The sequence below is a fragment of the Branchiostoma belcheri genome, unplaced genomic scaffold, assembly GCF_001625305.1.
Source record: "Branchiostoma belcheri isolate BF01 breed outbred unplaced genomic scaffold, Haploidv18h27 scaffold4, whole genome shotgun sequence".
Classification (NCBI taxonomy): Eukaryota; Metazoa; Chordata; class Leptocardii; order Amphioxiformes; family Branchiostomatidae; genus Branchiostoma; species Branchiostoma belcheri.
Window position 1 is genome coordinate 7,990,445 of NW_017804020.1, and position 25,699 is coordinate 8,016,143.

General features: G+C 41.0%; 3 protein-coding genes across 3 annotated transcripts in view; all 3 read left to right on the forward strand.

Annotated features, from left to right (window-relative positions):
- Positions 1-10,223, forward strand: part of LOC109476988 (protein psiS-like) — a 13,032-nt gene extending 2,809 nt beyond the window's left edge. Inside the window, exons 4-10 of the mRNA XM_019778002.1 lie at positions 366-477; positions 1,003-1,092; positions 1,999-2,183; positions 3,233-3,330; positions 9,229-9,364; positions 9,905-9,979; positions 10,213-10,223. Coding sequence (XP_019633561.1) covers positions 366-477; positions 1,003-1,092; positions 1,999-2,183; positions 3,233-3,330; positions 9,229-9,364; positions 9,905-9,979; positions 10,213-10,223 — 707 coding nt within the window. The remainder of the gene's footprint in view (positions 1-365; positions 478-1,002; positions 1,093-1,998; positions 2,184-3,232; positions 3,331-9,228; positions 9,365-9,904; positions 9,980-10,212) is intronic.
- A 93-nt stretch (positions 10,224-10,316) lies between these two features.
- Positions 10,317-16,550, forward strand: LOC109477118 (protocadherin alpha-2-like). Its single transcript, XM_019778177.1, has 6 exons — positions 10,317-10,769; positions 11,213-11,377; positions 12,583-12,731; positions 13,306-13,478; positions 14,204-14,403; positions 16,327-16,550. Exons 1-6 carry the CDS (start codon positions 10,613-10,615, stop codon positions 16,533-16,535), a joined length of 1,053 nt encoding a protein of 350 aa, XP_019633736.1. The 5' UTR covers positions 10,317-10,612; the 3' UTR covers positions 16,536-16,550.
- Positions 16,551-17,750: 1,200 nt separating this feature from the next.
- LOC109477096 (cartilage oligomeric matrix protein-like) overlaps positions 17,751-25,699 on the forward strand; it is a 32,478-nt gene continuing 24,529 nt past the window's right edge. The window contains exons 1-8 of the mRNA XM_019778144.1: positions 17,751-17,923; positions 18,413-18,569; positions 19,999-20,162; positions 20,352-20,417; positions 21,263-21,362; positions 22,275-22,454; positions 23,551-23,678; positions 24,695-24,829. Coding sequence (XP_019633703.1) covers positions 18,524-18,569; positions 19,999-20,162; positions 20,352-20,417; positions 21,263-21,362; positions 22,275-22,454; positions 23,551-23,678; positions 24,695-24,829 — 819 coding nt within the window. The 5' untranslated portion in view covers positions 17,751-17,923; positions 18,413-18,523. The remainder of the gene's footprint in view (positions 17,924-18,412; positions 18,570-19,998; positions 20,163-20,351; positions 20,418-21,262; positions 21,363-22,274; positions 22,455-23,550; positions 23,679-24,694; positions 24,830-25,699) is intronic.

Below are 25,699 nucleotides of genomic sequence, written 5' to 3' on the forward strand. Positions count from 1 at the left end.
CAAAAAGCACGCACGGCGGGTTGTGACCGCAGCTTAACCTGCACAAAAAACTCACCAAAAACTCGCCGGAATATTCGAGTGAATGTTCAGCTTTTTGACGCAATCTCCCAGGACACATGATTTGTGCACGTACGTGTGAAGTCAGCAATGGGGCAAAAGTTGTTGGGTCCCGGTTGTAAGAATGTTGGTGCGCGCTGATGTATACATATGAAAACGTTCGAATCTTGAATATTGACAAGATTGTAAACTTAGCTAGTATATAGCTAAAGAAATGTACTTGTTTTCTTGTGTAAATTAGCTTGTGGGAAGAATGTAGAATCCCATACAATTTGGGTAACGTTGCAATAATATTTTCTTTATTATAGATGACCCAACGCTGGATTCTTTCGCACGATGGTTTCTCTCTGTTCCCGGTGACAACTATATACGGGAAAAGACTCTGGTTCTGAAGCAACAAAATGGCACTAACACATACAGGTCCTCCCTTTTCTTCACTTTATCTGCTTCCTTTCCATTTATGTATCATTGCGTATTTATATTTGTGTTTGTATCATGATGTCTTGTTTCGTTATATATGAATGAATGGATGAACTTTATTGCTCGATAATCGTACATGGTACAAATGGCAATGTGTGGCAGTAATACAACAATACTACAAAACTAAACTATCTTACAATTATTTCTACAAAATACTATTGATAGCAATATATGAGTTATAATATGGTCGTGTATTGATGGTTTGGTCTCGCTTATGGAATGAGGTTTACAGAAATTGACCTAAATGTACGTTATGTAGGCAGATATGGGAGTTGGACACGACAACAATATAAGGAATGTATCGTTCTGTGTACCAGATAGGGTGAACTTTGTCTTGGTAGTAATAGTCTGTAACAGTACCGCACCCCGGTTGCATTGTGTAAAGAAGCTGAAATCAATCCATGAATAAATACTGGTTGTAGTTTGCTATGTTCAATATTATGTATGTACCATGTTTTTTTAAAGATACACCAATGACGATTTCTTCCCCGTGGACGGATTTGGTTATGGCTTTGAGGGACAACGAGACTGCAATGGCACTCTGCATAATTTTGGGTGAGCAATGCTATTCTTCATTTAGTTTCCGTATAAGCTGGAGATAACTTCATTCGTGCTTTATTAAGGCTAAAGGCCTAAGATTAATTAGTTTCATCTTCTTTATTTGTTCAGATAGATGATTTGTTCTTCGAATTGTTCCTGTTAATTTCCTGTTATCTTTGTCTTCTTCGTTTAAATTTTGTTTCATTCAGTATCAATGGTAACTTTTAATCTTATAATATTGGGAAGGGCCAAAGATAAACCTCCAGGTTTCCGGCCCTCCCATGCATGTCTACTTAACTTCAATTGTTGTAGTTCATTTTATTTTGTGAGTGTAAAACAAACAATAAACAATAGACAAAAAAGGGCCTTTGCTGTATCTTTCAATGAACAATCTTTTCTGTTGGTTAAGATTACATGGTCAACAAAGGATGTTGTGATATATATCATATCAGTGGTGATAGTTTTAATCAGAGACAAGATAGACCAAGGTCCATGTCAGGTTTACTTGTTACGATGATGTCTGTCGAATGATGCTTCGTTCGATGATAGGACTATGAAACACGTGACATGTAACTGAGAATGAAGAAAATCTCAGGATATAGATTATGTAAATGAAGACCTAATTTGCATAAGTATTGGGAAATTGTTATAATTTCATAGTTGCAACTGCTGGGAATTTCATACAAACATAATTTATTCAAATTATAACCTCGTTTGCCTAATTTATGAATTGCTAGAATAGCCTTTTTTGCTAAGATAAGGCTGTCATTGGGTGGAGAATATGATCAACTGATATAATCCATGCAAACTAGGCTCTTGTTTGCAAAATCAATGAATAAAATTGTATAATTCGTCACCCGCAGGGTTAACGTCATTTGGCGAAGGTATGAGATCGTGGAACTCTTGTTATATTTTTTTCAGTTTCACGGCAGCTATTAGAGCAGCACTAACCTACCGTGGGAACGAGATCATCACCGTGGGTGGTGGGGACGAGCTCTGGCTCTTCATTGATAGGGAGAGAGTGATCGACCTGCGAAGAGAAAAAGGCGACAAGTCGGAAACAACGTCATGTAGAAGGCTAAAGCTACAGGATTCTAGAAGCGAAGGTAAACTTGATAATAACAAGCTAGGGTATCAGGAGTAAATTATTGGCACAACATGTAGCTTCTTGCAGCCAAGGGCTGAATCGTGGGGGTTTACATTTGGTGGGGCTAAATCGCAATACATTTGGCGGGGCTAAATCGCAATACGTTTGGTGGGGCTAAATCGCAATACATTTGGTGGGGCTAAATCGCAATACATTTGGTGGGGCTAAATCGCAATACATTTGGTGGGACTAAATCGCAATACATTTGGTGGGGCTAAATCGCAATACATTTGGTGGGGCTAAATCGCAATACATTTGGTGTCGCTAAATCGCAATACATTTGGTGGGGCTAAATTGGAATACGTTTGGTGGGGCTAAATCGCAATAAATTTGGTGAGGCTAAATCGTAATACATTTGTTGGGGCTAAATCGCAATAAATTTGGTGAGGCTAAATCGTAATACATTTGTTGGGGCTAAATCGCAATACATTTGATGGGGCTAAATCGCAATACATTTGGTGGGGCTAAATCGCAATACATTTATTGGGGCTAAATCGCAATACATTTGGTGAGGCTAAATCACAATACAGTTGGTGGGGCTAAATCGCAATAAATTTGGTGAGGCTAAATCGTAATAAATTTGTTGGGGCTAAATCGCAATACATTTGGTGAGGCTAAATCGTAATAAATTTGTTGGGGCTAAATCGCAATACATTTGGTGGGGCTAAATCGCAATACATTTGGTGGGACTAAATCGCAATACATTTGGTGAGGCTAAATCGTAATACATTTGGTGGGACTAAATCGCAATACATTTGGTGGGGCTAAATCGCAATACATTTGGTGGGGCTAAATCGCAATACATTTGGCGGGGCTAAATCGCACTACATTTGGTGGGGCTAAATCACAATACAGTTGGTGGGACTTAATAATCGCAATACATTTGGTGGGGCTAAATCGCAAGAGTCTAGAGCTTACTCAGGTGACCTCAATACCCATGAATGAAACACATTGTGCTGGTTTTGAACTTTTTGACATTTTACCGGTATAAAGATTAAATATTTCCAGGGGGTGTGAGTGCTGTCCTTGTGCCAGGGACCGTCACTGATGGGGAATGTGTGATACATGGCAACGTGACCAACGACACAGCAAAACTGGATCTCACGGTAATTCTGTAACAGTGTTTGTGTAGGGATAAACGGTTGTATGTTAGACTAGACCACCCCGATGTGAAGGTAAACATCATGCGTAAATGAATGAATGAATGAATGTATGAATGAATGAATGAATGAATGAATGAATGAATGAATGAATGAATGAATGAATGAATGAATGAATTCTACGAATACTCTACGACTGCGAGTACAAGGGGTGCAGCAGATCACTCTTTGAGAAAACAAAATGAGACCAACGACAATAACAATCAAACTGGTGAAAGCAACGAGATCCTTGGTGCAGAACGTGAGCCTGGCCGGGATTCTGAGGAATTCTTGAACAGAAAACAGGACGACATGATAGCCACATACCTGCATTCGACACGCTACAATCAACAGAGCTCAGACAACACAACAGAAAAGCCATCAAAGCAAGGAAAAACAGAACAAGGCAGGACAGAGTAGAGAGAGAATTGCACATGAGAGTGGAGAAAGAGGCACCAGGGTTAAGAGACAGGATGATGAAGCCAATATTATTATCTTAGACCCCAGCCCCAGAAGAGACACCGACCTGAGCGGCGGTAGTGGAGGAGACAGAGATATACTAACAGGCGACAAGCCTGCAAACAGAAATTCCGGCATGTCAGGAGGTGCTAATGAAGAATACAGTGCCTGGCCACAGACAGAGAAAAAAGGTACCAGAGAAACCAATGCAATAAACGGGCGTGTGAGCACATGGGACAGAAACAGAGGAGAAAGCCCAAAAGTAAGAAGAAGCCCACGGAGAGTGAGAAATAGTACTAAAGGACCAAAGAAACTTGAAAGCACTCAGATCAAAACATACAAAGAAGCAGTCATGCATGTGCAGCAAGAGAACTCACCTAGAAAGAGAAGGAGGCCAAGCCAGTCAATGCACAAATCAGCTCACCCCCCTAGAACCCCACAAGCAGAGAAGAACAACACAAAATGTACAGACAACGACACTGACTTTTCAGACTTTGTGGGCATTGAGAGAAACAGAGTGCGGAAAAAGAGGTTTTTCCTGGGCTATATGAGGAAGACAGAAGAAAAGAGCCTCCAGGACATGATACACAAGTATGCCCAGAGTAGGGGAGTCCAACTGTCCTTTGTGAGAGTCATGAACAGTAGACAAAAAGACATAGCATTTGCAAGAATCAATGTACTACTACATCAGGTCCATATGGTGGTGAAAGAAGACTTTTGGCCCAGCGGGGTGAAGTGCAGAGAATGGTGGTCAGAGAAGAGGTACAAGGGTGGCAATACAGGGAGTGATGGTGAGAGGAACCAAATAGCAAGTGGCAGTCCGTACACATGGCCAGCAGACTTACAAGTCGCACAGTGATTGCCACCGATACTTCAAGCACATGTACACCTAAATTTAAAGAGCTAACAGTTGGTTGCTACAATGCCAGGGGAATAGTGACAGCACTGCCATTCATAAGGAAACATCTAGCTCATATAGACATCCTTGCAGTTACTGAACATTGGTTATACGAGGAGGCACTACCTGAACTTGACCAAGTGATGATTAGCCACAGAGGGTGGGGAAGAGCAAGTAACCAGCTAAAGGGACATAACACACTGTGGAGAAGAGGGCAGGGAGGAGTTGCCCTACTGTGGAAGGAGACAATTGATTATGCAGTGCATAAACTTGAGGATGGCAACGGCAGAATTATTGGAGTGAGAGTCAGGCTCCAGAATGGCCAGAAAATCTTTGTCTTTGCAGTATATATGCCATACAGTGGCCTGGCGGTTGACACCTACATGGAACATTTAGACATTTTAATAGAAGTATACAGAAAGTATGAAAATGAAGGAGAGGTAATACTTGTCGGAGACTTTAATGCAGACATCGGTGATCAGGAGGGAAGAGAGAATGGAGGCCCCAGAGGCAGGGGGAAGGGGTCTAAGAGAGGAAGAGAACTTGAGAACATAATGGAAGAATTAGCTCTGTTTTCCCTCAACCTGAGTCAGCTGTGTAAAGGCCCTTTATACACGTTCCATGATGCCAGTGGGAACCATCGGTCAACAATAGACCACATACTCGTCCCATACTCCCTTATAGCAGAAACAGTCGCCTGTGAAGTGATGGAAGATTGCAGCCTCAACCTATCTGACCACAACCCTGTGGTTGCCACATTCACCAACAAGCCTAGAGAGTGGGAGGAAGTTATGCCTAGAGCAAAGCCCAGGTGGCATAAAGCTGACCAAGAGGAGAAAGAGATGTATAGAAGGAGAGTGAAAGAGAGGCTGGGAGCAAGTAGAGCTCCAACTATGATGTCAACAGAAGACATAGAAAATGAGCTTAGGACAATCACAACAATACTGATAAGAACAGCCGAGGAAGTGATGCCTCCGAAAGAAAGAAAGAGGCACCAGAAACCTTATTGGTCACCAGAGCTGACAGAAGTGCACCAACAAGAAGCAGAAGCATGGCTCCAGTGGAAAGAAGGTGGGAAGCCGAGGGAAAAAGACAACCAGTTGTACACGGCATATAAAGAGAGCAAAAACAGACTCAGGTCAGAACTGAGAGAAGCAAAGATACTGTATGAAGCAAAGCAGAATGAAGAACTGGCCGCATTGGCTGGAGTTGACGACAAAGAGTTCTGGAAAAGAGTGGGACAGAGAAGAGGCAGAGCTGATAAGCCACAGGCCGTAAAAGTCGGGGAACAAGTGATCACAGATCCCACTGAGGTGAGAGAAATCTGGGCAAGACATTTTGAAAAGTTAGGTAATGAACAGGAGGAAGAAGACAACATCTTTGATGGAGTGCACAAAAGAAAGATCATAGAAGAAGTGGTCAAGATGGAAGAGGAGAGCCACATGAATACAGAAGGGATACTTGAAGAACCCTTTTCACTGCAGGAAATAGCAGCTGTCTGCAGGTGTCTAAAGAACGGGAAGAGTGGTGGAATCGATGGACTAGTCTACGAACACATCAAATTTGGCGGTGAGACTCTGTGGACCCGTCTGACAAACCTGTTTAATGCAATCAGGGAGAGGGAATATATCCCAGCTGGCTTCAAGAAAGGGGTTAAGATACCCCTCCTGAAACAGGGAAAGACAAACAAGACTGATCTGGACTCTCATAGAGGCGTAACCTTGTTACCGGTTATATCAAAGGTGTGGGAGAGGACATTGTATAACAGGTGGAGCCCATGGCTGTGTGATAGGGGTATACCTCACCAACTCCAGAGTGGGGGCCAAGCTGGTTGTAGTAACATAACAACTGCGTTCATTGTAAGAGAAGTGATCAATCATTTCAAGGAGAGAGGAAGTTTGGTGTACGGATGCTTCTTGGATACTAAGAAGGCCTATGACACTGTCTGGCTGGAGGGATTGCTATTTAAAATGTACAGGAGAGGGATAAATGGCAAGCTATGGAGACTTCTCAAACACATGCACACAGGCTGTACGTAGTCAGTCCTCTTAAACGGTGGTCTATCAAGAGAGTTCAACACAACAAGAGGAGTGAATCAAGGGGGGATTTTATCTCTGACCTGCTACTTACTAGCTACTGACGACGTGCATGAAGAACTACAAGCCCAGCTAGGTGGAGTGTGTATGGGAGGCATGTGTTGCGCTTCCCCAGCTTTAGCGGACGATATCTGTCTCCTAGCTAGCACAAGGATGGGCCTGCAGAGAATGATCGACACCATGACCCAGTATGGAAGAAAATGGCGCTTTGAGTTTGCCCCTGAAAGGGGTAAATGTGTTGTATTTGGATCAACAAGTAGCATACAACAGACTCCAAATGCATCCTACTGCTGGAGAATGGGCACAAGATCAATACCAGAAACAAGTGTGGTGACTCATGTCGGAGTACAACATTCAGCCAAACTTTCATCAATGGAAACCATTGAGCAAGCCTGCAGAAAGGGAAGGGGAAGGATTAGTGCAATTCTGGCAACAGGCAGTGAAGGACAGCAACCTAACCCCTTAATCTCCAAAACCCTATACAACACACTAGTGATACCAAGCATGTTACACGGTAGTGAGTTTTGGAGCCCGTCAAATAGTGATCTCTTGAAACTAGAGAAAGTACATAGAAGTGGAATTAAGCGCATGCAAGGCATGCACTTCCAGACAGACACAACGGCGAGCCTTGGTGCCCTGGGAATGGAGAGCCTGAAATCAGTCCTGGACAGGTTCAAACTATGCTTATTTGGGAGACTTGCCTCTATGCACAACACAATCCTGGCGAAGAAGGTCTTCTTGTACAGGCTATACTCCTATGTCTTAACAAGTACAAAGAGGAAAGCAAGAGGTCTAGTCAGTGAGTGCTTTGAAGTAGCAAGAGAATATGGCTTGGAAGGATGGTTAGAAGAATACTGGCTGACGACGAATTTCCCTGCAGCAAGGGAGTGGAAGCAACTGGTGAAGACAACAATACGAGCTAAGGAAAATGAAAAGTGGCAGGCCACAGTGTCCTCTGAAAGCACATGTCACAGGTTCTACAAAGTACACCCAACAAGCGAGAAACCACATAAGCTATGGGTACTAGCGAGACAACAACCAGAGCACCAAAGAGATCTAAAGAACCTAATCCTCCTTAGTCCTGTTCCAACCAAACACAGCAGAAAGCCTTGCCCAACCTGTAAGTCGGACACAGAAGACCTAGTGGGCCACCTGTTCACCCGGTGTACAACATTCATTCACCTAAGACAAGCCCTGGCAGGAGAACTAGTGAACTATCTGGGAGTAAGGGTGATGGCTAGAGTACACGAACAGCCAGAAGAGAGGTTTACAGAAATTATGTTGGGAGCGGAAGTAATAGAAGAAGAAGTGGATGCAGAAGTGTGGTGCGCCTTCATTACAACAGCAGCCAAACTACTCCGTCCATTGGCAACTATGGCACTAAAACATGCCACATGGAAAGAAAGGTGAACAGTTGGAACTGAGAGAAGCAGAGAGAAGGCAGGGAAGAACTGGAGAGAAGGCTGGGGAGAGAAGGCTGAGGAGAGAAGGCTGAGGAGAGAAGGATGAGGAGAGAAGGCTGAGGAGAGAAGGCTGAGGAGAGAAGGCTGAGGAGAGAAGGCTGAGGAGAGAGGACTGAGGAGAGAAGGCCGAGGAGGGAGGACCAGAACTAGGAAGAAACACTAGGCAGGGAGGGGTATAACAGAGAGGACAAAGTTCCCTGGGTTCTACTCTCTACGTGCAGAATGGCGTTGTAGCTGAGAAGGGATTTAGCTAGAAGAACTTGAGTCTTAAAGTGAAGGCAAAAAGGACTGAATCAGAGACTTTTGATGCCTTTTGAGCATTTTATTACGGTGCAAAAGGGAGATAACAAACGGAAATACCTATAGTGTAATACGTGACATGAAGTGAACAACTTTTAATTGCCGACATTATGATCGTCTGATTATCCAATCCTACAAGAGATATTTTAATTAACATATTTTAATTAGCATATGTAAAGTTACTATTATTTTGTATTAGTGTGACACTGCTCTCCTACGGGAGGAAATAAAGAGAAAGAAAGAATTAATTAATGAATGAACGAACGAATGAATGAATGAATGAATTGTTTATTCAGGTTAAAATCACTCGCAGCCATTTTGCTGAATTGTGTATTTCATTACAATACTTGGTACTTTCTAAAAGACAATGGCAACATTTACATTAATAATATGAAATAAGTCATCTCTATTAAACATTTAACAAATGAAGTTTCTATTACAAATTAATAAAATTAATAAAAACCTTAGTAGCTAGATGCTCATTAAGCTTTTCGGAAACAGTACACAAATCTGTATGACAGGGTCTAACTTCTTTATCAACATAAGGCACAAGACTATTTTTCTTAGTTAAAGTTTTCTCATATGCATTTGCCTTGCAACCGTTACCTTCCTAGTTTTGATTTTTGTTTTGATGTCTTTACTCATATAGACAGGAAATGCCTACCACCTGGACATTTTCGTAGCCGAACGAGAGCCCTGCACATCTTCACTCTTTCTTGAAGTCCAGGGAGTGGTTTTGTCCTTCCCAGTGGTTGACCTTTCTGCAGACGTTGGCAGCGTTTTCAGTGAGTATTTATGTATTTATTATTTATTTATCTATGAATATTTACCACAGTGGAAGGATTGGCATAAAAGGTGACTATCAACTCCTGTCAAAGATGTCAAATCTGAGACCAGACTGTAACGTTTGAACCACTGACACCGGGAAGGTCCCCTTCCTTTTTCGATATGTGGGGTTCTTAAACGTGCGTGGGGTGTGGCTCTCCCAAACCCGGGGTTTCCATTTAATGTCCTATCCGAGGGACGTCCCTAACCGAAGCTAGGTACTCATTTACACCTTAGTGAAGTGAGAAAAGTCGTGTAAAGTGTCTTTCTTAAGGGCACAAGATCGGGTACATCGGGCAGGATTCGAAGAGCCGAACACTACCATTACGCCACACAGCACCGAGTAGATTCGAGTAGAATCAACGAAGCCGATATTCACGAATGAAAAGAATTCATGCCATATTAACTTGATATGATACTTGAAGTTATTGTGGGGTATACTTCTATGTTGGTCAGGTGTGTACACATTGCTGATAATCATCCTATTAATACATTTTCAGCTGCAAGGGCACTAAATGTCTCCAATGGAACAACTGATTCACCAACAGTAACGCCAGAAGAAAGTAATAACATAAGTATGTTGAATGTTTGATATGTGATGTTAAATTGCATGGAAAAAAAGGTGGTGGTATCCATGATTTCATCGCGCAACATACAACATACAATATTCATATATGTAACTGTATCCACGAGGGAACAAATGTGCGGCATGTAAAAATTAGTCCATACAAACTTGCTGCATTTGCGCTCAGTGCATGGAATTATTAAATAATCTCACAGGCTTTTCATTGCTTTCTTGTTTATGTAGATACGTTTTAGAAGTAAAATGGCCGAACGAAATTCTTACATAAATAAATGGCACTGTATTATTTCTTGTTGTTTGACAATAGCGATAGCATAACGCCAGAATGTTGTCACCGTGTGACCTGTAAATTCACGATTATAAAAGTCTTGAATTCTGTAATGTTTGCCTATCTGGGCATGTCACAGTATGTCATTACATACTATTTACATATATTATAGCCGCTCTGCCAACATGGACACCAGAGACAAGCACACCGACAGGAGCATCATACGGTATACTAAACCACACAGTGAACAACACAGGGAATTACACTGACGGCAGGAACGGTACCGCCAACTACACAGAAACAACAACGCCATATCTGACCAGTAACCGCACTGCACAACAGAATATAAGTACCGACATGTCCGGCGCCGAACCCACCGGCAGTCCACCTGGGTTTCCCGTCGACTATGAGCCAAGAATTCCGGAGGATCTCCATCTTAACGGAATAGTGCAGACCGTCTCGCTTGCCAGCGTAGCATCGACTGAGACTTTATTCATCGTCACCATCTTAGAAGGTGATTTACGTCCACACTCAGTTTGTTTGATGTTCTTAACAATGTAGATGCATACGATATTACTATCGTGAAATCTATTGGAACTCAACAGCTTTACATTCTGTGTTTAAAGTTAAAACTTTTGATCCAACACCAAGAATTCTCTCACCTAGAGCTCTAGGGTGTCACTAGTCACTCTGGTCTTCCTCAGTAGACTGACCCAGTGAAGCTTGTCACGTGGCTTCTTTGAAGTGTGACGTCAACACTGGGTCAAAGGTATCTGGTAGACGATGTCGACCCCCGTCGCGGTTCAATGTAGGGTGATGGGCCCTGATGCTTTACATTCTATTCATTTCTTGTGTCCTTGTTCTCAAGAAGAACCTTTTGTTGGATATAAGAAACTTTTTAATAAGCGCAGATTAGATGCACTTCATATTAAATGTATTTCCTATTATCTCATCAAGGTAATGACGGTGGTCACTTTATAATCAAGAATGACACTGACGATAACCGAAAGGACGCAGAAAACATACCGACACAAAATCTTTCCTGGGTTACTGTTGACGACACTTCGTTCGTCGTTTGTAACCAAACAGTTGTGGAAACAACAGCAGAAACAATAGGAACAGGTAAGATTTAAAAATTTCGTGTACAATAGGTAGAAAAAAAGGAATGATTATTTTCGCGAAATGCATATTGAGATCTTGAGTACACAATACTGTCATTTCAGCCATCTTTACGTGTCTTTTATGTATTGTTTAGAATCTATTAACAGGAAAGTTTATTGCAAAATCATGGGCGATGGCTAATTGCAAGAACATAGGACATTATTAAATAATAGTAAACAGAAATTAAAATGACCGTTCTGTAGATACATCGTAATGATATAGGTTACGGATGGAGAAAATCACGTGGATTTTTTAAATTTATTTATTCGGCTTACAAAGAAGCCAGGGTGTCCCAACTAGTCAAAAACTATTACTAAGGGACACCCTGGGGGAAAGATAAAAAATTGAATAGACATACACAATTACAGGAATACATAATTACAAATTACATAGTGAAATATACAGTTATATACAATGGTGCAATAATATATACATACGTTTTTTAAAAATACTATAATACTTCGATAGAGTCCTGGTATATACATGGTTGACGAGGTACAAAAATATAATATGTTTATCGGACTTGATACATGTATAATATGTTAAACAATATGGATCCCGAAGGGATTTCCATACTTTAGCTTTAAGGCCACACCAAGTAAATTTTATGGATGACGTCCGCGCGCGCATTGATTTTGGCCTGTTCCTAGAAAAAAAACAAGAAATTCCGCTCCCTGTAACTATGATTAAAGAGTCACGACAGTGCCGCAAATCGTTAGATTGACGTGAAACCCGTAATGCGAAATGGGTAAAGAGCACGTGCTTTGTTTCTGCAGGCCTGCAAAAATGTGAAAGAAACAGGACAGGACGACAACTGCTGTTCCACCTGATTTATTGCTGTTTTGATGATGAATAAAAGACTTCTTGCTTGTTAATCTGTGTCACCTCATTCAATTTGTGTCCTAACATTTGTCGTCTCTTAGTATATTTCTAATCTAGGCATCTTGTTTTTTAGGGCCCTTCTTGTTTTTTTTTTTCGCCCTCGCGCATTAGATATAGGGTCTCCAAAGGACGTCATCCATAAACTTTACTTGGTGTGGCCTAAAAGAAAGAAGTGTAGGGGATATTTGTATGTCAATTGGGAGGGAGTGGATTGATATCTGTATAAAAATTAATTAGCTTAAGAGTGTCGAAAGAAAGCTTTTTTTTTCGCACTTTTATCTCAGGCGTTCAGAGCTTTATGATCAATACACCGTCGGCCCTGATCACCCTTGCCGCTGCGGTAGACTTTGAAGAAGCTCAGCAGCATGAACTGGTACTCGTCGTGGAGGACAACAGTGTGACGCCATCGCGGACAGGGACACTGGCCATTGAAGTTTGCACTACAAAAAATAATACTCGTAGTATCAGCAATACATATATCACTACCAAAAATGTTTTTTCTTAGTTTCTTAAGTTGAGAAATATTTTCTTGCCAGGGGGATTTTCAAGAAAATTAAAACAATCTTCAAATATTTTGTATGTTGATTCTTACACAAAGAATTTTATTATTTTTTTCTTAAGAAAAGAAAATATTTCTACTATCATGCTCACTCGAATTTTAAGAGAGTTTACAGTATTTTTTTCTTTTCTTTTCTTGTGGACAGAATCATTTTCTTGCTACAGCAAGAAAAGTTTCTTGAATTTTCTTGCTACGGGGATTATTTAATTTCTTGTTCAAAGAATAATTTTCTTGCTACAAGATACACTTTCTCTGTGCAAGAAAAAACAAGAAAAGGCATTTTTGTAGTGTAGGATATGATATTTAACTGTTTAAATAGCAAATGAGGATCAAAATAACATAAAATGTGGAAAATTATCAAAGAATACCTGTAATATTCATTGTGCCGCGATTAAAAGAATCTACGAAAGGTGGGCCTCTGTGCAATATCATTGCGTTTTCTTCAAAGATTTTCGTCGAAGACGTGAACGACAACTGCCCAAGCTTTACCACGAAGGAGTTCGACCTCGAGCCGAGACCAGTCCTGAGTCCAGGTCCAGTCTTCACCCTGCAGTGGAAGGACAGGGACAGTGGATCAAACGCCGTCGTCTCGCTCTACAGGACCCAGGAGGTTCAGCAGACGTAAGGAGTTCAACTTCTTATGTAGATACAGTTTCAGTTTATTACGATACCCTTTAGCCCGTTAGGGCTAATCTTCCAGGGCTCAATACACATTACACACAGAGCACAAATATACACATATGACTACAAATTTACATACACGTTGAGGTCACACGCCAGAAAAGGTACTAATTATAGTTAAAATCATTGAACGAGCAAATTATCGGCTAAGTATAAAACTAATATTACCATTACTAAAAGATTTCAATATAACAAGTATCATCATAATTAAAACCATTAAGTTGCATACATATACAATTGACCGATACTGCTTATTCCTTGGTAATGTGGGATCTATTTCCTTCCTTTAGTTAGATTCATTCACTTTAGATTATCAAATTAAAATCGTATCTAGTGGTCATTATCATAATCCACTGTATTCTACATATATAGTCGTTAAAACGTCCTTCAGCTGCACTCAGTCTTCTTTATCTTCCACTGTGTCTTCTGTCTTATGGTAATACGTACATAATAAATATCTAGATTTAGGTACGTCGATGAAGGTTAGACATCCAGGTAATACGATACGCCAAAAGGCAGTTACTCAAGCAACTGGATATGATTTTCAAAATCATATCCAGTTGCTTGAGCAACTGCTTTTTGGCGTATCTAGATTTAGATTCATTTTTTTTTAAATATAGATCGACTGTAAATATATGACCTTGCGGATTTGTTTTACATTACAGATCCACCCAGCTACAGTTTTCTGTCATTGCCGTTGATTCGGGCACACCATCTCGTGGGGACATAGCAACCGTTTCCATGACAATCAGTGACACGTGCCTGCACGACAGCCTGAACAAGTCCATCGAATATGACGTCAGTGTCGAGAACCATACCGGAAATGTCTACCTCCGGGTTCCCAGATATTACGTCAAGCCGTTTGGTGGGTAACTCATCCGTTCTAAAGATGATCAATCAATCAATCAATCAATCAATCAATCAACCAATCAACCAATCAACCAATCAACCAATCAAACAATCAAACAACCAATCAATCAATCAATCAATCAACCAACCAATCAATCAATCAATCAATCAATCAATCAATCAATCAACCAATCAACCAATCAACCAATCAACCAATCAACCAATCAACCAATCAACCAATCAATCAAGTGGTTTATTGGTAAAACGAGGAATTTGCAGCCACAGGCTGAATTACATCCTGTTGTACAATTAATTCATATTAAAATTCATTAGTATACAGTAAAAATCATCATAGTTATTTACAATTATTGGTATTAAAACTTGGTTACACATTAAGATCTAAAACACTGATTTATAAAATTGCTACAGGGGGGACAACATTGCTTTGACGTTCACATAACAGACATTACATACAGATAACAATTCATGTGCTCATATATGATTATTTAAAAGGGATATCATATATGGGATACTGCTGTTCTTATTGCGTTCGGTTCTAGCCTTGGGACAGTCAAGTAGATCGCTGGAGCGTGTGGTTCGTCCAGTAGTGTCCCCACGTGTGTGTGGTAGCCAACTGCGGAATTCTTTGGAACTAACAAGTTTCTTAGCGAAGTCTAGAGTGAGGTCGTCTCGTCGCTGTTCAAGATCCATCTTTTCATTGATATGAGAATGAATGAATGATCTTTATTGCTCGACAGTTGTACATGGTTCAATGTATGACAAGGATGACAATTTGGTCATTACAATCATACTATTCTATTCCTAGCAAATTCCTCACTGTGTGCACAGCTGCGAGCTGGTATTTTACCTATCAATATTGAAACTGGACGGTACCAGGGAATTCCTGAGGATAATAGAATATGTACCATGTGTGACCTGGATGAAGTAGAAAACGAAACACATTTTCTTTTTTACTGTCCCTTTTATGACAATCTTCGAGAAAATATGTTTCGTAAAATCTATACAAAATCATCTGACATCATATGGGAAAGTGATGAAAATAGAATTAAGTGGCTCTTTAACGAGGGTGTATCTGACCTAGCAACTTTCATTTATCTAGCGTGGGTGAAAAGAAGAAAATACCTGTATTCATAACACATGAACAGTTGTCACTTTTTGTTACTTCTGCACGTTTGTTTTCTCTTATTATGTTTGATTTACCTTATGTACTTGTATTTATTTTGTGAGATCCTGGTTCATTATGTACAGATTTGTTTATTTGCATTTACAATCTGTTTTGAGTTCACTTATTTGTTTACCATTATTGTATATAGCCTACCTTTATTTATGTTCATATCTTGTTTGGATTCTGTTATCTGTACCTTTGATTCTCTTTTGTTTATGTATAATTTATTGAATCGGTGTCTTATAAGCCCACACGGGCTGGGCGCGGGATAGCGCACGACACGGAAATAAAGTCTCATTCATTCATTCATTCATTCATTCATTCATTCATTCATTCATTCATTCATTCATTCCTAGAAACTATAACTACATAAATATAACGTAAATGGCGTATTATTGACATGATGCACATTAAATATTTCTGTCACAATTCTTTCTCTCTTTTCTAAAACGCTACATACATATTAGACTAGGTACATAGATATGGAGTCGGGGCACGACATAAGTAGACTGAAAGTGTCTATGCTTGTCTTTGGCAAAGGTATACTAGATTTACTTGTGACTATATTCCTCAATTTTTTGTATAATCTATAGTATAAGCTGGACATGTCATAAGAGAATGATATTCATCTTTAACACTTTCTTGACATGATGGATACAGTCTCTGGTTGGCTTGTATATTATGAGTGACGTAGCTTTTGCAAGAGCGTTTTATGAAGCGGTTAATAAAATGCCGTATCTTTCGTTTCATCAGTTTGCTTTGAGCCACTTGGTATGGAGAGCGGATGGATACACATAAGCCAGATCTCTGCGTCGTCTGCGGATGGATTTTATGGACCTGAACGGGCGCGTCTCAACAACAATGCATCAGTAGCAAGTGATGGCGGGACGTCTGGGGCTGGAGGGAACTGGAGAGCAGCAGTGACAAACTCTGACCATTGGTTACAAGTGAGACTGATTTAATACATTGTGCAAAGTATCATCACAGAAATCTTTAGTGACACAAAAAAGTACATCGAAGTCTGTAATGTCATCGAAGTACATCGGAGTCTTCCTACAACTATATTAACAAAGAAACAAACTATCAAAGTTCATCTGTGTTGGTAGTAATCATAGTAAAGCGTTGAACTTTATTGCAACACACAGTTTACAGATCTCGCGAGATCACGTCGTGAAGTGATTGGTCATTAATTATCCTGATGAAGGCGACAGTGGTCGCTGAAAATGTGATCTCTCTGTAAACTGTGTTTTGGAATAAAGTTCAACGTTTTACTAAGAAACAAATTATATGCAAACGAGTGGATGCAACATTACATACACGTGCATTGATAAATCAAGTTGCCACTACTGATTCTAAGGACGAAACATTCTTTTATGTACTATATTTGTACAAAGTAAGCGTTAAGTCGTTCTACCATGTAGACTTGCATTTATAGCAAAGCTTATTTACATTTAAAAAAATAAAGCTAGCATGTGAAGTCTTCATGATCAACACAGCTGAGGACCACAGCATTTTAAGGTTCTCTGACAACTAGGGGGCCTACCATGCCGTGACTTAAAGTTTTCACATTTTCTCTACGGAAGATGAAAATGTGTCAGTACTTCATAAAGTAATAAAAATTGTCGTTTGAAAATACCAACTAAAGATAATTCAATGAAATGAAATCATGGTGAAAGGAAACGCTTTTGGCCGTGCAGTAGAATACGGTCATTGGACCCTCTTCTACCAATTACTACTACATTTGTACCATTTTACTACTATACCACTAACAGAGTATATGGCCACACTGAGTTAATTTTATGGATGACATCCTCTGAAGACCCCCAAACTAGTGCGCGCGGGCGAATAAAAAATTCCGGCCAAAAATAAAAATGCTACTAAACCATAGGTCTGGAATACAAAACTGGTATTGTGAATTTGCGGTAGTACTTAGAGACGTTTACGACAAGCCGGCACAAGCTGGCTTTTTGCGGAATTTATGAATCGGCACTGTGGGTATGTACTGAATTCTTGACTCGTGGAACTTTGGTAGCCTGTGTGGCATGCTCCAGATTTATCGCCTCCGTATTGTCACTAACTACCATGGAATACCCAGGCCTAGAGCCGGAAGACGTGATCTTTTTTTTTTTTAGAACAGGCGAAAATCAATGCTCGCGCGGATGCCATCCATAAAATTAAATCGGTGTGGCCTATTTCCCCAATGTAGGTATCATTCCTCGAGGAGGTCAGTGTGAAGGCAGTAGTGGTGCAGGGAAGTTTTGATGCCCAGGAATGGGTGGAGACATACAGTGTCCTCCACAGTGACGACGGTGTCAATTGGAAAGCCTACGAAGAAAATGGAACCGTAAAGGTACGTACCTATTGGCAGTCGGCGCGTCAAAATTTTGGGAACATTATAGTTAGTTAAGGCCCTCCCTCAACTATTAGCATGGTCGCGTATGGCGGCGCCTGTCTCCGTTTCGTAGCGCTTGGGCCGCACAATTGTGGAATCATTAGCGGGGGGTTAGTCCACTGGTAGTAGTGTGTGTTTAACTCCAATACTCTTTCTCAAGTGCTGATTGTTAAGCAGAGAAAACAATATGTACCATTTTACAAGTCTTTGGTATGACTCTGCTGGGGATAGAACACACTACCTACCGAATGCAAGGCGAGCACTCTACCAACTTGGCCATTGCACCGTTTTTGGGGGGGTAATTTTGGGAATTAGTTATAAAAAAAATGAGCTGAATATGAACTAAAATCTACAGTCATTGTACTTTTCCGCACCTATATACTACGGCAGTGATGCCTTTGAAGGTTAGGTGACGGAGGTTTTTTTTAAATTTCATGCGTATTTCAGATTTTCAATGGAAGTCGCAACGCAACTACACCACACCAAGCAGTCCTACTCGATCCAATCACCACATCTAATATCCGTATCAATCCGCGGTCGTGGCGGAATCGCATCAGCATGAGAATCGAACTCATCGGATGTACAGTGAGAATGCAGCACATTCGTAAGTCCTGTTTTTACACGTTCATCTGTGTTGGTAGAAGTCCTTATGAACCAAGTACAACTCCAGTCTTCCAGCAATCCGCCGCTTCTGTGACATAGATATAGAATCGCTGGGGCACTCGGTCTCATTCTACAAAAAAGTAAGAATCGTGGACACGAGATGTTAAAGAGGCCATCTACATCCGGGCATTGCAGTCACGCGTCAGTAGAGACGACCGGCGTCAGAATCATTCATGACAATAACGTGACGTCACAGAAGCGGTGGATTGCTAATTTCGTGACTTGCTGGAGTTGCACAGTCGAAAATTTAATTTCTTTTGTTGAAAATTACAGTTTAAACATGCTTCATAATTCGTAAGTCGTGTTATGATCATGTCTATACACTTGGCGGTAGGCGAATGACTACCGATACGTTGTCATGTAATGTTTCCTGGTAAAACATATTGTTTTTGCTATGTTTCCTCTTCTTCTTCCTCTTCTTTTTCCTCTTCTTCTCCAAACCGATAAGGTCAATGACCTGAACCAGACCTGTCACCATGGTAACTGGTGCTGGTTTACATCATGTTGCAAGTTTATATAGCAGGAGGGATTTAGACTCCTGACACTCCTGCGATGGTAAACATTATAAATTTGCTTTGCAAATGTTACCTTTCTAGTTTACAACACCTTTCACACTAGAGGCGGAATGATCCGGAATGTCGTCTGAATATTCTTGCATATTCCAGGTATATGTAAGCTGAATGCAAAGTACATTCTAGAAATCCTCAGGGCATTCCAAATATAATTTGTACCCATGCTTGTGGTCAGCCCGACTATTTTGGTGATGTTCAAACGTGAATTTAAATGAGAGAAATATCAAACGACATTTTGAAAGTGGATTCTACTACAGTGTGGCAGTATTCTGTATATTCCTGCAGCATTCCAACAACTTCGTAACATTCTTCTCTTCTTCTTCCTTGTAATGCCCACGTTCATCTTGTGTTGAACATTATGGCATGTTGAGGAGGGCAGAGGTTTACTGCATGTGTCTTAATCATTGTCCATAATCATGTCCGTGTACTATGCGCGAGGTCGTCACCGGGAAGGCCAACCAGTTGTTGTGTAAGAGCATTCCACTCTCTTCTGGTCGCATTAAAGGGAGAAATGGAATGGGCTTTAATATTTAGAATACACCCGAAATTTGAAGAATGCGCTTAGAATAGCCAGGAATATACAAAAAAATATTGTTCGTGTGATATTCTGATTCATTGTGCCTCTAGTGTGAAGGAACTATAACTAGTTAACTAGGGTTTCCCGAAAACAATGTATGGCTCGATTTATTTGACAATTCTTCATGAAAAAACGTGCACTACATTCATTGTAGTCTACAAGCTATTAACAGGCTGTGACTAAACCGTGGTTTGAAATTTCAATACTTGCATCCATTTCAGGTGAAACAACCTGTGCGCGTTGTCCAACAACATACTATTGTACTGGGGACGGCGAGGCCAGGCCTTGCGGGAGGTGCGACCCTCCGTCGGCGGCCTGTGAGCGCTCACCCACCGAGCATTCGTTTGGCGGAGCGTCGGAGTGCAGCCCATGCCCAACTGGTCGGGTTAGTCCAGATTTAATTCGAATTGTCACCTTCCGAAGGGCCTACTGTTTCATTGATAATATATTGCCGTATTTTCAATTTTCAATTTAAAAGTATTACCATTTTCGGGAAGATATGGTACACATGTTGCTTAGATAAAGGCTATACAAACGTGATCGAATTTTGACGTTTCATGTATTTCTTTTGCAGATCTGTAAAGATGGCTACGGTCACTCTTGCTCCAGGCACCATTACGCCGACCCTTGTAACGAAACGGTACGCTGTGGTATTTTTAAAAATTCATTTTCCATAATAAGCATTCTTAAATACATAGATAAAAAAATACTGTCTTTTCCTTTTAATACCTCTGTCATACTTTCAGAACCTTCCCCCAACCACCAACCAACCAACCAAGGTGGGCTGAAATTCGGGAGCAGTCTGGCTAAGTTAACCTTTCGGGAGTAGTGTGGTTACGTCTATACGTCTACCTTTCTATGCAAATGGAATCAAATTTGAGTTAAATTTGAGTTAAATTTGAGTCATATTTGACCGACGAACACGCCCGACCACTGCCGACCAACGTCCGAACGCCAGTCAACGACCAGACAACCAAGGTCAAACCTCTTGTCCACTCCCGAATGTTTTAAACCACTTTTGCCAAAGTCAGCTGGCGCAGCCCAACAGTAGTCGACCTCGCAGAACACCAGCCGACTACAGCCGACTTTCACTCCCGACCTACTCCTAACCATGGTTGGGTGGAGGTCGTCATCAGTGTTCGATAGGCCGTATTTGGCTGTGTGACAGGGGCTTTATACCTACTCTACAAGCAGAGGTTAGGGTTTTTGGTTTTTTTTGCGTGTTCTTAGACTTTTTTTATCGGGGTTTCTTTTTTGCACTGGAATCTTTCTTTCACGTTGGGTTGGGTGAAATAACAATTCCAGCGCAAAAAAGAAACCCCAATAAAAAGCCTAAAAACATGGTAAAAATACCCCAAAACCCAAATCTCTGCTTCGAGAGTAGGCTTTACCTACATCTTCATTTCTTCCATTGTCGGATGCAATGTAAGCATTGCATATTCTGCTATTCAGTGTGATACGAAACTCTTTATGTTGTATTCACAGTATTGTGCAGACAGTTGTATACCTTGTGAACCTGGTTATGCCTGCTTTTTTGGTCGGAGGTACCGATGTAGACCAGGCTTCTATGGTACCGGCCATACGGGTGAGTAATATTTCATCATAACATTCTGTTTGCACCAAGCACGTCTCATTACCATACTAAATTGTCTTGTGATAGGTTTATATGACATGTGAGACTAAAGTAATTTACGGAGTGAGTGAGTGAGTGAGTGAAAATGCAGCACCGAAATGCAAGACCCTCGTTAGCCTGGGTACCATCCTACTTGTATGCCGGGGCTCCCACACTCGCTTCCCTAACAAGTAGGGACGCGAGTGTGGGAGCCCCGGCATACAAGTAGGATGGTACCCAGGCTAGACCCTCGTCACAGATAGCCGAATATGGCCGAACTCCCAACCACGGACAGGAGATAGTCGTCTGGTGTTCGGCCAGGTCGGCTACTGTTCGGCTGCGCCAGCCGAGTAATTCAAAATGTGTAAAAGAAGAGTGGGGTTGTGACGGGAGGTTCGGCCATGGTTGGCTGGTAGTTTTTTTTTATTGAAACATATAATGACAAGACATGGTGGCGACACAATCAAGATACACTTATATTCATGTCGCCACCAGACAACACATAATACATACAACAAGCAAAGCACAGATAACATATTGAAATTGAATACTATGATGAATCAATGGACAGGTGAAACAGATATATAAAAATGCTAACGGTATCGATCAATAAACTATGTTACAAAAAACGGTAAGAATGCAACATAATACCTGGACATGCTGTAATATTTGAATATTGTACGTTGTTGAGAGAAAAGAAGAACCATTTAAAAGAAAATGTAGCAGAATATCATCAGAAAGATTATCCAAGGTAGTTGAGCCAATCAGTGTTATCAAGTTGTCAAAAAGGATATTTGGCTGGTAGTTGGCTGGTGTTTCACGTACATGACTGTGAACGTAACAGGCATAAATGGAACTGCACATTCGTTATCTCGTTTTGTACAGACTACTGCATCCCTTGTCCGGCGGGCTCCTACAACAACCAGAGCGGGGCGACAGGCTGTATGTGCTGCCCGGCAGGGTCCTACAGCACGGTAGGGAAGACTGAATGTGAGCCGTGTCATCCCAGGACGTGGTCGCGTGGAGACTGCACCATATGCCGTGACTGTAGGGATGTAAGCGAGTGTGAGTAACGATTTTCACAACGGAACTCCTGGGCAGTTCAGCGCTAATATGCGCTAATATGTTTGAAATACATTGTACTCCAATACCCAAAGTTTCTTCACCTAGCCTACATTGGAAGCTACATTTCAAACTTAAAAGTGCTGTTGCAATACATTAGTGAGGCCATGTTGATTTGATTATATGGATGACATCCTCCGGGAGCCCCAAAACTGATGCGCGCGTGCGAATAAAAAAAAGTTTTGCAAAAAAAAAGGTCTTTTCATTATGAAATCTACGTGGTCATGAGGGTTGAGCAAATGGCACAGAATATGGTTTGGCGAATAATCTAGTCTTCAAGTTCATTTCTTTACAATGACGTCGTTTTTCGTTTGATTTTGGCATTCTACGACATTGGTATAGTTTTTATTAATTTTTTTTGTAACTTATGGTATATTTTTGCTCATTTTGCAACTGTTTTGTACGATTTACAGTATAGTTGAAAAGTTTTTTTTTTGGAAACGGCCGAAAATTCATGCGCGCGCGGATGTCATCAATATAATCAAATCAACATGGCCTAAGCCAGTATAATGCCCAAATTCGAACTTAACGTTATTTTTCTACACTGCAAGCTACCTAAAAAGTATTGTACAAAAACATCCACAACTTCAAAGGTTATCCCGTCAAGTCACATTCCACCGCAGCAGCTCCAAAAAAGAGCTATTTACTTACTGCCCGAACATCTATGCCCCACTCAAAAATCATGGCCACAGCACGAGATATCGTACCCATCTACCCTACTGCAGAAGAGTACCCAAAATTGACCTGGACCCTCCTTTTTCCAACCTTATCCTACTTACCAAATATCATAAAGATACATGTACATGTACTCGTACATGCACCAGAGCCCAATATATAACCGCTTACAAATTCAGCAACTCGTATGTATGGTGTACCTAAACACATAACCTTCTAACGAAGGTTAGTAGTCTAGAATTAGATCTGATCACTGGAAGTATTTGTATCTTACACACCCCTTCTCCATTTGAAAATTGATAAACATATTTCGATAGTTCTTTTACAAGATGTCTGCCTAATTCATCTTCATATCTCGTTCTAGGTCCCTGTTTGTCTAATCCGTGTTTTGGTGACGTCATCTGTCAGAACATCAACTCCTCCTACTATGTGTGCGGCGCATGCCCAGCAGGGTACAGCGGGGATGGAGTTACCTGTGTGGACATTGACGAGGTGAACAGACACACACACACACACACACACAGAGAGAGAGAGAGAGAGAGAGAGAGAGAGAGAGATACACACACACACAAACACACACACACACACACACACACACACACACACAGACCCACAAACACACACACACACGCAAAGACACACGCACACACACACACACACACACACAGACCCACACACACGCGCGCGCGTGCGCGCGCACACACACACACTCACGTAAACACACGCACGCACACACACACACACATTGGGAGTTAATGCACATTGCTTATTAATTGCGAAGGGTTGTCACAAATATATACCAGCCGAAAAGAGAATGTTTCCTGCCTGCAAAGACAAAGTTGAAGATGGATACCATTTCTCAATGACATGTCTTTGCTATAACGAAGAAAGGAAAAGACTAATGATGTCATGTAAGAAAAAAAAAACAACGCTACCTGGGACAAGTAGAGAAATTTTCAACATGCTTCTATCACGCACCGACTCTGTATCTGTTCATCTATGCAAATATATACATAATTCTATACAAAAGAGAAACCGTGTCATAGTAATGTGAAATGTAGTATTCCACCATAACACGTATATGTATTGACATGAATTATGAAGTTAGATTATTACGCTGGTAAAGATAATCTATAGTTATTGCTATTTGCCATACATTGTATCCGGTGATATTGTTGCGCAATAAACATTGACTTGATCAAAATAACCATTTTTTAAAATTCCAACATGTAATCACCAGGCGTGGTGACGGCACATTCAAGTTTTATCAACTTATATTAATGCCGCCACCAATACAGGGGACAAATACATGACAGGACAATACTCATTTACACCTGAGCTAAGTGAGGAAAGTCGTGTAAAGTGTCTTTCCCAAGGGCACAAGATCGGTGGCATGTCAGGACTCGAACCCGGGACCTCTAGGTTCCGAGTCGCGCACTCTGCCGCAACGCCACACGACCCCACACAAAAATAACCATTTCTCTTTTTCTTTTTTTTTACTTTTCCAGTGTAACGTTACTGCCGCTTGCCATGACTACTGCGAAAACACTAACCCGGGTTACGTGTGCGGCGCATGCCCACAAGGTTATAGCGGAAGCACAGCTATTGGATACGGACTGGACTACGCACTTCAACATCCACAGGTAGGGACCAGTGAACATTCTTTGTTAACATTCAGGGCTCGAAATTAACGGAATCAATTGACCACTAAAATTTACGCCGGGACAACTAAAAATTACTTTAGGATATTTCAGGGCGAGCCTATCCTCACTTCGGGACAGTTGGAAATTACTTATGGGACGATTCTGGTACAAAAGGGAAAAAGTTAATGTCCAGGCCTGAACAAAACGATAACGACAAAGTGATGACGAACTCAACTTTAAACCACCATTTGAAATAAAAGCAAAGGAAACACAGAAAGAGAATCCAAAATAAAAGATTATACATTTCTAACAGAGATATAACTTATACAAAAGTTGAAATAAATTTTAGGGAGTGCCACTGCTCCCTCCCACCAGATGATGAAGTCAATACATGGACAAGAGGCAAAACAACCTTTAAAAGGGCGCTGAGATGTTGATGAAATTTTGAGTTCGATAAGCAACACACTCTCTGTGACAGCATCAAAATATACCTGCAAGAGAAACACCAGAGGCTGGATGTGCTGCACGTAAAAATGTATTTCTCACACAAACGTTTCCTGTAGTCATACGTAATGTAGATTCGGATTGCCTTTGCATGCAAGTGTATCAATATGATTGAATATCCAACACAATCCAACACTATTATTTCTTCTATTGACTATATCGTTGAAGAGATTCATCAGTCACGTATAGTACAAGTTCAGTAAGATAATTCTTTCAATCAGTGACTATTAAATCCTAAGGTACATACCTCCGAATTTTGGACGACTAGTCAGTTCGTCTTGGTCACGGAATAATCCTAGTCTCGCAAGATAACGCGAGACTAGGACTAGACTTGCGTGGATCTTCTGCCCCCCTCTGCCTCCTTGC